The sequence below is a fragment of the Bufo gargarizans genome, chromosome 4 (genome assembly GCF_014858855.1).
Source record: "Bufo gargarizans isolate SCDJY-AF-19 chromosome 4, ASM1485885v1, whole genome shotgun sequence".
In the NCBI taxonomy this organism is placed as follows: Eukaryota; Metazoa; Chordata; class Amphibia; order Anura; family Bufonidae; genus Bufo; species Bufo gargarizans.
This window is the reverse complement of record NC_058083.1, coordinates 214,252,500-214,263,375: the sequence shown is the minus strand read 5'-3', so window position 1 is coordinate 214,263,375 and position 10,876 is coordinate 214,252,500. Positions and strand designations below refer to the sequence as shown.

General features: G+C 46.6%; 1 protein-coding gene across 6 annotated transcripts in view; it reads left to right on the top strand.

Moving 5' to 3' along the window:
* The first annotated feature begins 502 nt into the window (after window positions 1-502).
* Window positions 503-10,876, top strand: part of LRCH3 (leucine rich repeats and calponin homology domain containing 3) — an 84,921-nt gene continuing 74,547 nt past the window's right edge. Inside the window, exon 1 of one of the 6 annotated variants that reach the window (XM_044288602.1) lies at window positions 503-1,020. In XM_044288602.1, the coding sequence (XP_044144537.1) occupies window positions 780-1,020 (241 nt within the window). In that variant the 5' untranslated portion in view covers window positions 503-779. The remainder of the gene's footprint in view (window positions 1,021-10,876) is intronic. The other 5 variants (XM_044288601.1, XM_044288604.1, XM_044288603.1 and 2 more) reach the window with 5 other exon arrangements.

Genomic DNA, 10,876 nt, shown 5'->3' with positions numbered 1-10,876 from the left:
GATAGATCATCAGCATGTGACCGGCGGGCAGCAGTGCTCCAGCAGCGCCACAGCCTTCTCACTGTTTACCGCAGGCCCAGTGACGTCACGACTAGTACCACTGGCCTGGGTGCGGCTAAGCTCTGTTCACTTGAATGGAGCTTAGCCCCGCCCAGGCCAGTTGATACTAGTCGTGATGTCACTGGGCCAGCGGTAAACAGTGAGAAGGCCGCGGGCGTTCCTGGAGCGCCGCTGCCTTCTCAAACAGCTGATCGGCAGGGGTCCCGGGTGTCGGACCCCTGCCGATCAGAAGCTGAGGATCTATCCAGAGGATAGATCATCAGTTTAAACAAAGTGCAGAACCCCTTTAAGGATCAAAGAGGGACAGGTGAATTTGGGTAAAAAATAGGGACTGTCCCTCCAAAAGAGAGACACTTGGGAGGCATGCAGACACTTTAGTAAGGAGCAATTAGTAAATATATTAATGTACATTTATGCATTAATTCCCCAGGTCAAAATGAGAGGCATTCAGGAGTCAAAGAGAGTCTTGGGTCAAAAATAGGGTCTGTCCCTCCAAAAAGGGGCACTCTGGAGGCATGAGTTCATATACTTTATATCAATTTGTAGCACTTCAGTCAACCGAGATATCGCAAGATACATGCGCACAGGACACATCCGGTAGACTACTGCGCCTGCGCTGTAGAGCGGCTTTGGCGAGCATGCGCATTACGAGCTGTCCCTGCCCCTGTCTCGCGTTTCCCTACAGCTCGGGTGCGCAGGCTCACTGAGGAGTCGGTGTGATGGCGGCCGCGGTGTTGGCCGAAGGCTCGGTGGTTCCCGGTTATACTGGCGGTATTCATAACGGTCACGGAGTGCCCACTACTTCTGGAACTGGTGTGGGCCCAGCAGCTTGGAACCGGTCTCTGGAAAGGGCTCTTGAGGAAGCTGCGGTGACCGGGGCTCTGAATCTGAGCGGCAGGAAATTGAGAGAGTTTCCGCGGAGCGCAGCGCGACAGGATCTGAGTGACACAACACAAGCTGGTGAGAGCACGGAGGAGCGGGCAGGAAGTGCGGGGGCGCAGGTGGCTGAGGCCGTCTATGGTAACCCCTCATTGTCCGAGCTGTGTCAGTGGTGTATGAACCTGAGCAGGCAGCCGCTGTCACCTCAGCTGAGGTACCCATTCTGCTGGTATGACAGCCGCCATAGCTGTGTCTGTTACTGCATGTCCTGGGAGCTGTCACACTGACCAGTCACATGGGGTGGCTGGGAGCAGGCCTAGGCTTTTTGTGGCTAGGAAGAGATCTCTGTGTCATGCCCAAATATTATAGTGTATATCCAGAAATGAATGGGGTCGCACTCATTTACCGCAACCCCAGAGTCACAAAAAATCCAACCCAGCAGTGTGCAAGTCACAATGTGATCCCCATTGATTTCTATGGTAGCATCCTTGTGTAACTGAACCCTTAAAGGGGATGTCTTATTACAACAACTTATCCCCTGTCCACAGGATTGGGGATACGTGTCTGGGGCCCACTCTGATCATGAGAATGGTGGCTGTGTTCCCCTTCTGAAAGGAGTGCCAGACACGTGTGGCTGCCAGTCTATCGGACTGCCAGAGATGGCAGAGAATACAAGTGCTCGGCTAGCTCCGGCAGCACCATATAGTTGAATTTAGTGGCTGCAGTGCCATTCAAATGGGCTAAACACGGGCTCCTATCAGACCCCTATCCTGGTGGGACCTGCACCTGCCCGACGACGTTGGTGTCGTATCCTAGCAATATGCCACCAATGTGTCAGATGAGACCACCCCTTTAAGTGATCAACATGACCCAGATAGTGCTGGACATACATGTAAGATCCTGTCCTCTGACAGCTATTCCTCCCTACCTCCTCCTCTACCATGCGCCTGTACACTTGGCCAAGTATGCATGTGTTCTGTATCTCAAGAAGGCAGTAAGCTGCCGCCAGACACCTGTGGCAGCACCTTATCTCTCCCGAGCTGCGACACTACATTTAGAATTTTTTGTGTGGACCTTCATGACGCCATAAAATTGTCAGTATCGTGTTTGAGTGCCATAAATGCAGCTTGTGGAGGCATTTACACAGGGCATTGCTGCCTAGATCCCAGCTGTCACTAGATGGTGAGGATGATGATGATGGTCAACCATGGTTTACCACTGTCTAGTCTTTCTTTTGTGGTTTGAAAAATCTTTTGAGGTAACTTATCAAACTGGTGTAAAGTAGAACTGGAGTAGTTGCCCATAGCAACCAATCAGATTCCACCTTTCATTTTTCACAGCTCCTTTGGAAAAAGGAAAGGAGGAATCTGATTGGTTGCTATGGCAACTACTCCAGTTCTACTTTACACCAGTTTGATAAATGACCCCATTTGTGTTTAGGGCTGAATGTAACCAGTGTAGCAATGGTTTATGGTGGTTGGAACTCCTTGTCGTCCTCCTTCAGGCCAGCAGATGGTTATGTTGTGAGAGAGGATAAGGGGCAGTGTTAAAAAATGTCAGACTGGATGTAAGAAGAGCTCAGTCACGATAGGATATAGAAGTGCTCTTGATACTGACTGTAGTGTCCAGGGCTGTGGAGGTGGCGGCAAATCTAGATTTGGGTCGATTCAGTACTGACTCCAGCTTAAGTTATCTGTTATCAATATGGTATAATTAGTTTATAGGAATTTAGAAAAATGTTTGAATTAATATATTCTATGCTCTATTAATCTAAGACCACTATTTATCAAAAACAGTGATAATCAGGGTGTTCTAGTGGTAATGGAAAATCAGTTCTCACCTCCCCTGTCCCTTACACTATAAACCAGGGGTTGGCAACGTTCAGCACTCCAGCTGTTGTGAAACTACAAATCTCAGCATTCATTTCTGAGCAGAGCAAGCATGCATGCTGGGAGTTGTAGTTTCACAACAGCTGGAGTGCTGGAGGTTTCCTACTAGTGATGAGCGAACTTCTGTTTTAAGTTCGGCGTCTAAAGTTCGGCTTCCGGTTAGCGGAGAATCCCGATATCGATTCAGAATTCCGTTGTGGTCCGTGGTAGCGGAATCAATAATCGGCCATTATTGATTCCGCTACCACGGACCACAACGGTATTCGGAATCGATATCGGGATTCTCCGCTAACCGGAAGCCGAACTTTAGACGCCGAACTTAAAACAGAAGTTCGCTCATCACTATTTCCTACCACTGCTATAAACAGTGATATGCTGATATGCAGGGTGTCCTAGTGGTGATAATCGGTTCTCACCTCTCCTGTGTTCTCACCTCTCCTGTGTTCTCACCTCTCCTGTGTTCTCTCCTCTCCTTATACCAGGGATGCTCAACCTGCGGCCCTCCAGCTGTTGTAAAACTACAACTCCCACCATGCCCTTCTATAGGCTGTCCGGGAATGATGGGAGTTGTAGTTTTGCAACAGCTGAAAGGGCCGCAGGTTGAGCATGTCTGCCTTATACTATAATCGGTGATAAGCAGGATGTCCTAGTGGTGATAGATAATCAGTTCTCACCTCTCCTGTGTTCTCTCCTGTCCCTTATACTATAATCAGTGATATGCATGCTGTCCTAGTGGTGATAGATAATCTCTCCTATCCCTTATACTATATACCTTATGGCAGTGTTGGCGAACCTATGGCACGGGTGCCAGAGGCGGCACTCAGAGCCCTCTCTGTTGGCACCCACACCCTGAAAAAAGTCTAAGGCATGCCAGTATGCCTAACACTTTTCCTGCCATTCATCAGCGCAGGCGCGCTATGAACAGCACAGGAATCACACAGAATGTAGACAGGCTATTAAAGCTAAATGATAAAGTACATAAAAGATATATTATATTGGACTGTAGTATTCAGGGTAAATTGCCGTGTTGGCACTTTGCGATTAAAGAAGTGGGTTTTGGGTTGCAGTTTGGGCACTTGGTTTCTAAAAGGTTCGCCATCACTGCCTTATGGTATCATCACCCTGTCTATGGATCCCACACTGAGGGTGTATAGAACGGCGCTCTGTCCTTAGGCCTACAGCTGTCATCACAGTATTGGCAGGCTCCCTCATTTCAGAGAACTCAACCTTACTTTAAAATGCTGAGTCTGTGGTGTAGTATACGGCAATGCCAGATCTGGTGAACTCTGCCTGCCCGTTCTCTGCTGGAACAGATTGCCGGATAAGTTTACTGGAGATGTGAACGAAGTCCAAGTCCTGCACTCCTAAATTCTGTCTTCAAACAGTTGCGAAATAGGGCTTTGCGACTTTTTGGGCCTATTTGCGAAAATGACTCCAGAAGTCGTCCACTCACTCCAGTAGTGGTGGCGTAAAAAACGTAGTATTTCTAGACAAGTGTGCGGTTTAGGCTACTTTCACACTAGCGTTCATAGGTCCGTTCGTGAGCTCCGTTTGAAGGAGCTCACGAGCGGACCCGAACGCCTCCGTCCAGCCCTGATGCAGTCTGAATGGAGCGGATCCGCTCAGACTGCATCAGTCTGGCGGCGTTCAGCCTCCGCTCCGCTCGCCTCCGCACGGACAGGCGGACAGCTGAACGCTGCTTGCAGCGTTCAGCTGTCCGCCTGGCCGTGCGGAGACGAGCGGATCCGTTCAGACTTACAATGTAAGTCAATGGGAACGGATCCGCTTGAAGATGTCACCATATGGCTCAATCTTCAAGCGGATCCGTCCCCCATTGACTTTACATTGAAAGTCTGAACGGATCCGCTCAGGCTGCTTTCACACTTAGAATCTTTTCTAAGTTGTTAATGCAGACGGATCCGTACTGAACGGAGCCTCCGTCTCCATTAATATGATCGGATCCGTTCAGAACGGATCCGATCGAACGCTAGTGTGAAAGTAGCCTAAAGGATGCTGAAGACTTAAAAAGCATTGTGCTGTATTAGATTAACTTGCGGCAGTGAAGACTGAAGCAACCTCAAGTAGCTACCTGATGATAAATTCCCCGCCATGTTTTTCCTCAGACATTGCGTCCTTTCAGAATGAAACGTGCTCTGTGAGGGAGCTTGTCCGTTCTGTATTTCATGTTCCATTTGCTGTGCGTGCATGAAACTGCTGACAAAAAGGGCCGTCTGACTGATAAAAAAAAAAAAAAAAAAAAGTAAGAATAGTTTAAAATAATAAGTCACCTTATTCACCTTACCGATGCCTTGTCTCTATGTTCCAAAGCTTACTGGTTCCCTACTGATCTCTCCTTCCTGCCCCCTTTACAAAACACAGGAAATGTGTTTAGCCAATCAGTGACTAGTCAGTCAGAGGCGAGTCACCACTGTGGCCAGTAATTGGCTGAGCACTTATTATCTGTGTGTCAAGTGGGGCAAAAACTTAAAGGGGTGGTCTCACTTCAGCAAATTACATTTATCACGTAGAGAACGTTAAAGGGAACCTGCCACCTGGATTTTGTGTATAGAGCTGAGGACATGGGTTGCTAGATGGCCGCTAGCACATCGGCAATACCCAAACCCCATAGCTCTGTGTGCTTTTATTGTGTAAAAAAACCGATTTGATATATATGCAAATTAACCTGAGATGAGTCCTGTCCCTGACTCATCTCACATACAGGACTCATCTCAGGTAATTTGCATATGTATCAAATCGTTTTTTTTACACAATAAAAGCACACACAGCTTTGGGGACTGGGTATTGCGGATGTGCTAGCGGCCATCTAGCAACCCATGTCCTCAGCTCTATACACAAAATCCTGATGACAGGTTCCCTTTAAAGACCTTTCATGAGTTTAGCACTAGTCTAATTATGGCATCTAATCAGCCTTTTCACTAAAAACACAGGGGGAGCGCACAGAGCACAGGCGTGTTGCATTAGCAGTGATCAAAGCGTTACAGCCAGCCCCATGGTGCTCAAAATAGGTAATTTGTATAAATATAAAAAGGGACATAACTCGGCAGCTATCCTCCCTAGAGGCAAAAGACAGGCATCATTTTATTCAGCATGATCAACCCTACTAGGCAATATGCCTGGTTTAATATGGTTGGTCATGCTGACAGATGCTCTTTTACGCCACATTCACATGGTAGTGAAAAAAAACATCTGTTAAAAACGTCAGTCATCTCTTTTTCACTCCTTTTTGAGAAAAAAGCATTTAAAAATGTTCCCCTTCAATTTTATGGGGGCTGTCGTCCATAAAAACTGACAACTTTCTCCATTTTCACAGGCTATCAAAAAACCACCCGTTTGACTGACCCCATAGACTTCCATTATTCTTAAAACAGTTGTGACACCTAAATGTGCATTATATTGCGCACTATAGCGGGGAAACCAGTACCAGAGGGCCTGACATGTGGGCAGATTCATTTGACTCGCTGGCGTCTGCTACCCTCTGGGCGGACGCCTGGCTGCCCTCCACCATACATTGCCCTCTGCTTTGGCGTGTGAGCGTATACGGGAAAGAAGAAATAGCGGAGCACACAGTGACCTCCTCCCACCTGCTCATTCATGGACCTGCTTCCTGTCATAGAATTGTACATTATGTGCGGTCACTGTACACATCCTTTTGTGCAGGTGATGCCATGTCTTCTAAGCAGCGTAGAGCAACGGCAGTAAAGAAGTATTGCTGTGCCGATGGGGCTGGAACATTCATTTCTGATTGGAAATTTGTATTTTATGTCTCTTGCTAATGGCCTTTTTCTGATATTTGGACATCTGCTAGACGTGTGTTGTCATGTAGAAATGCAGTATACGCAGAAGGCAAATCTTTGAGCTTTTTTTTTTTTTTGTGTATTATGGTAAATCCTTAATTCATAGATAATTAAAGGGATAGTCGTCTTAAAAAAAAAAAAAAGTCTGTTCTAATTAGTTACTTTGATGGAGCATTAGGAGGTTCTGTGAGCGATTGATGTATATGGCTTGTGTCTGCAGCAGAACACTACATAATCTATTGATGTCAAAAGCCTACAACTTGGATCCGCGGGTGTGGTCACCACCAACAGACAGGGCAACTGCACACAATGCGGATTAAACGCCCAGCTATACGGCGACGTGTGTGACAAAAGAGAGGGTACAGCGAGCTACACGGCACTGTCGCATTTGCAGGATGTCACATTGCGCGACGCATGGCACCGCGTAGCCGGACCCCAAGAATGGGTTTTCCTACATTAATTTTGCCAAATCTCATGTACACGGTGCGTGTTTTGTGCGTGCAGAAATTGACGTGGTGTGGCTTTTAAAATCCGCAGCATGTCTCCCCAGATGTTTGTGAGGATCCACGGATGATGTAATGTGGTTTCCCCATAGACTTCAAAGTGTTTGTCACAATACTTACAAATTTGCATCAAAAAGTACATAGAAAATGCTCAAAATCTATGATAAATAGTGTGGATTTATGTGCTGTTTATGTGTGGATATTTCTTGGATATAAAAAAAAAAAAAAAAAGCAGGCAACCCCTTTAAGGGCTTTCCAGGATTTTTATACTGATGACCTTTTTTCCAGGATAGGTCATTAGTATCTGATCGGTGGTCCAACTCCTGGGACCCCTGGCGATCCTGTGAGCGCAGCTGCCTTCTTGCAGTACATTATATAGCGGCTGTGCTTGGTATTGCGCTGAGCCCCATTCACTTCTACGGAGCTGAGCTGCTCCTACGCGACGTGATTAATGAGCCTGACGTCACTGGCCTAGAGAAGGTTGCGGCACTACTGTGTGGCGGACCCCAACTAATCAGATACTGATGACCTATCCTGAGAATAGGTCATCAGTATTTAAAACCTCGGAAAACCCCTTTAAAGGGAACCTGTAATCTTCAATTTAGCTATTAAACTTATTCTTTCTAAATCTTTGTAAATCGGTGCTCCAGCAACACCGCGGCCTTCTCACTGTTTACCGCTGGCCCAGTGACGTCACGACTAGTATCACTGGACTGGGCGGGGCTAAGCTCTATTCACTTGAATCTTTTCTTCACTTCCCGCCATTTATGCAAATGTGCATAAAAGAGTCATATCTTATGTCTCTCAGCTGAGTAGAGCCATGTCTTCCCGGAGTCAGGCTCTTCAGCTCCGCCTCAGAAACGCCCCATATCGATGTAATCTAGCGCATGTACATTATTCTTAACATTGAAAACGAGGTTGCGTCGGGATTGGAACGCAACCACGTGAGCTACGTAGAGCCCTGCGTAATGCTCAGTCCCTAATTCCTTCCGCAGATAAGATGAGAATAAGGAGCCACTTCCTCAACTAATAAGTAAGGTTGCCCTATCTCATAGCGTCCTACCCATGGTCCTGATACCCAGTAATGTGTCCGCATGACTTTCCTTTATTTCTTATATTTCACTCAATATGGGGGGCAAGGGCAATTTCAGATGCGACTTCGAGTGAAGATGCAGAATATTGGGTGTCAATCATAGTCTAGGGCGAGGGAAATAGGTGCTGACGGTGTGAGGGGAAGGAATTAAATATGCTAAAGAGCATAACGGCGGGAAAGCTTTTAGGGGGCGATATATTAGGATATGGGGGTCCAGAGAAGGTTATGGATGGATCGCTTGAAACTCTCATGGTAGACAAGATTTAAGGTACCTGTAAAAACATGGTGACAGGGTCCCTTTAAGGATATCTACATTAAAAGGGTTGTTTGAGATGAAATCTACTTTCCGTTCCATATTGCCTCCGTTCCATACTGCCTCTTTTCTTCCCCTCTCCATGCTTTGTTGGTTCCTATGCAGCAGTCGCCTGACCACAGCAGCCAATTACTGGCCGAAGTGGTCTCATGCCACCTACCTCTGAGGCCAGGGGTAGGCTGTTCATGTGTGGGGTACGGGCATGTCATGGCTGCAGTGGAGAGGAAGGGGAAGGGGTTTGGGATGGTCGGTATTATAACACTGACCCCGCCGATTGATTTCAAGTGGGAAACGCAGGTAAAATACGCTTGACAGAAGTGACGTGTTGGAAAACAGCTGTGTAAAAAAAGAGAATACAAGTGACCTTGTGCACATGAGATTTGTAAAACGCAGAGCCTTGTGTACACGCCAGTGATTACGTTTACATGTGGGGTGTTCTCTGCTTTTTCATAATGTCTTTGTGTTTTTTTTTTCTTAATTTCCTGTCATTTCTACAGAACAAAATAGCAATGAAATGTGTCCAAAATGGCAGCTAGGAACAGCACCTTTATCAAAGTTGTAAATGGCTTTTCTGTCCTATCATTTGGCAACTTTTCCTTTACTGTAACGATGGGATTCGCTTTGTGTCCGTGAACGGTGAATTCTGCATCTTTATGGTGAGAGGTATTGTGGCGTTTTGGGGTTGGTTTCTGGTAGCAGACCCCCACTAGTCTCAGAATTTCAGGATTCTCGGAAACGTGCTGGTGTTTTTTTCCGCAGTTTACTCCATAAGAACTGCGGCTGCTTTTCCACATGCTGCGAATTACTGAGGAGTTAAATATAACATGTTGTGTAACTGTACACCGCGCGGCTGCATATTTCAGCCCTGCTACAGAGCAGTCTTCCACCGAGTTTTCATATAGATACATTGGACCGACAAAATGGTGGCCGGTAAGATTTTATTTCAGGTTTTAATTCCTTGCTGAGAAGCAGGTAAAATATTTCGCCATTCAAGGCTAATTACATTGGGATCGTATTTTTATTTATTTATTTTTTTATCCAAACGCTGGTATGGATCCGTAAAAAGAGGATTCGTCTTCCCTCTTTTGTAGTCACTCCCATGTTTGGCTTTTAAAAAAAAAAAAAAAAAAAGCCTCAAAAAACACCAGGAAAATTGTTTGTGATTGCAGCCTTAAAGTATTTCATTACATATGTTCATGTAGGCACAGGCCGGGCCTGCGTTGCCATACCAGCTCAGAAGCCACTCTCCGATATGCTGACCATACACAAAATAGCCGTCGGCCATCTCCAGCATGAAAGGGCAGACACTTGGTAACCTCTTAGTGGCCACATGATGTGTACTTGTGCATGCGGCCAGTTGTACGGATCTGTGATTCAGTGCCTATGCTGTACCTCTGTGTGCCTTCAGGTTCATACAGAGGTTTTTGATGCACGTGCCTTTACATGCTGAATTAGGGCTCATGCGCACAGACCTATTCATCTCAATGGGGCCTCAAAATATGCGGACAGCACACCTATGTGCTGTCCGCATCCATAAGTCCGTTCTGTGGCTTCACAAGAAAATAGATGATGTCCTCCTGTTCTTGTGCCTTTTGTGGTCAAGGATACAACATTTCTGCAGGAGGAAAAAAAATGACGGCAGACGCTTGGCAGATGTCTGTGTTTTGTGGACTGCAGAAATGGATAGGGTAGTGTGCATGGGCCATAACAGAGATTCTCCCATGAACCAGGCATCCTCAAACTGTGGCCCTCCAGCTGTTGTAAAACTACAACTCCCACAATGCCCTGCTGTAGGCTGTTCGGGCAATTTAATCAATCGCCACGACTGCAATACAGGACCATAGAGTCTCTGTGTGCCACTGTTAGGCTCTGTTACGGGCCTAGGGTCCTAAAGGGGTTATCCAGGACTTGCTTATTGAAGATATCCTTAGGATAGGTAATCACTGTCAAATCCGCAGGGGTTTGATTCCCATCACTGATTCAGGGCTCCTGCACACAACTGTGTAAGTCTTTGCGGACCACAGATCTGCAAAACATGAATCCTGGCCGAGTGCTTGCCGACATGTTTTTTTTTTTTCCTCCTGCAGAGGTGTCCGATCCTTGTCTGCAAAACTGACAAGAATAGGACATGTTCTATATTTTTTGTATTTTTTTTTTTGCGGGGCTGTGGAACACCGTGCTGTCTGCATCTTTTGAGCCCCATTGAGATTAGCAGGTCTGCATCCGATCTGCAAGAAACGTGCATCGGAGGCGTACATAAACTACGGCCGAGTGCTTGAGCCCTCACTTGAATGTAAGGAGCGATACAGTAACCAGGCTCGGCC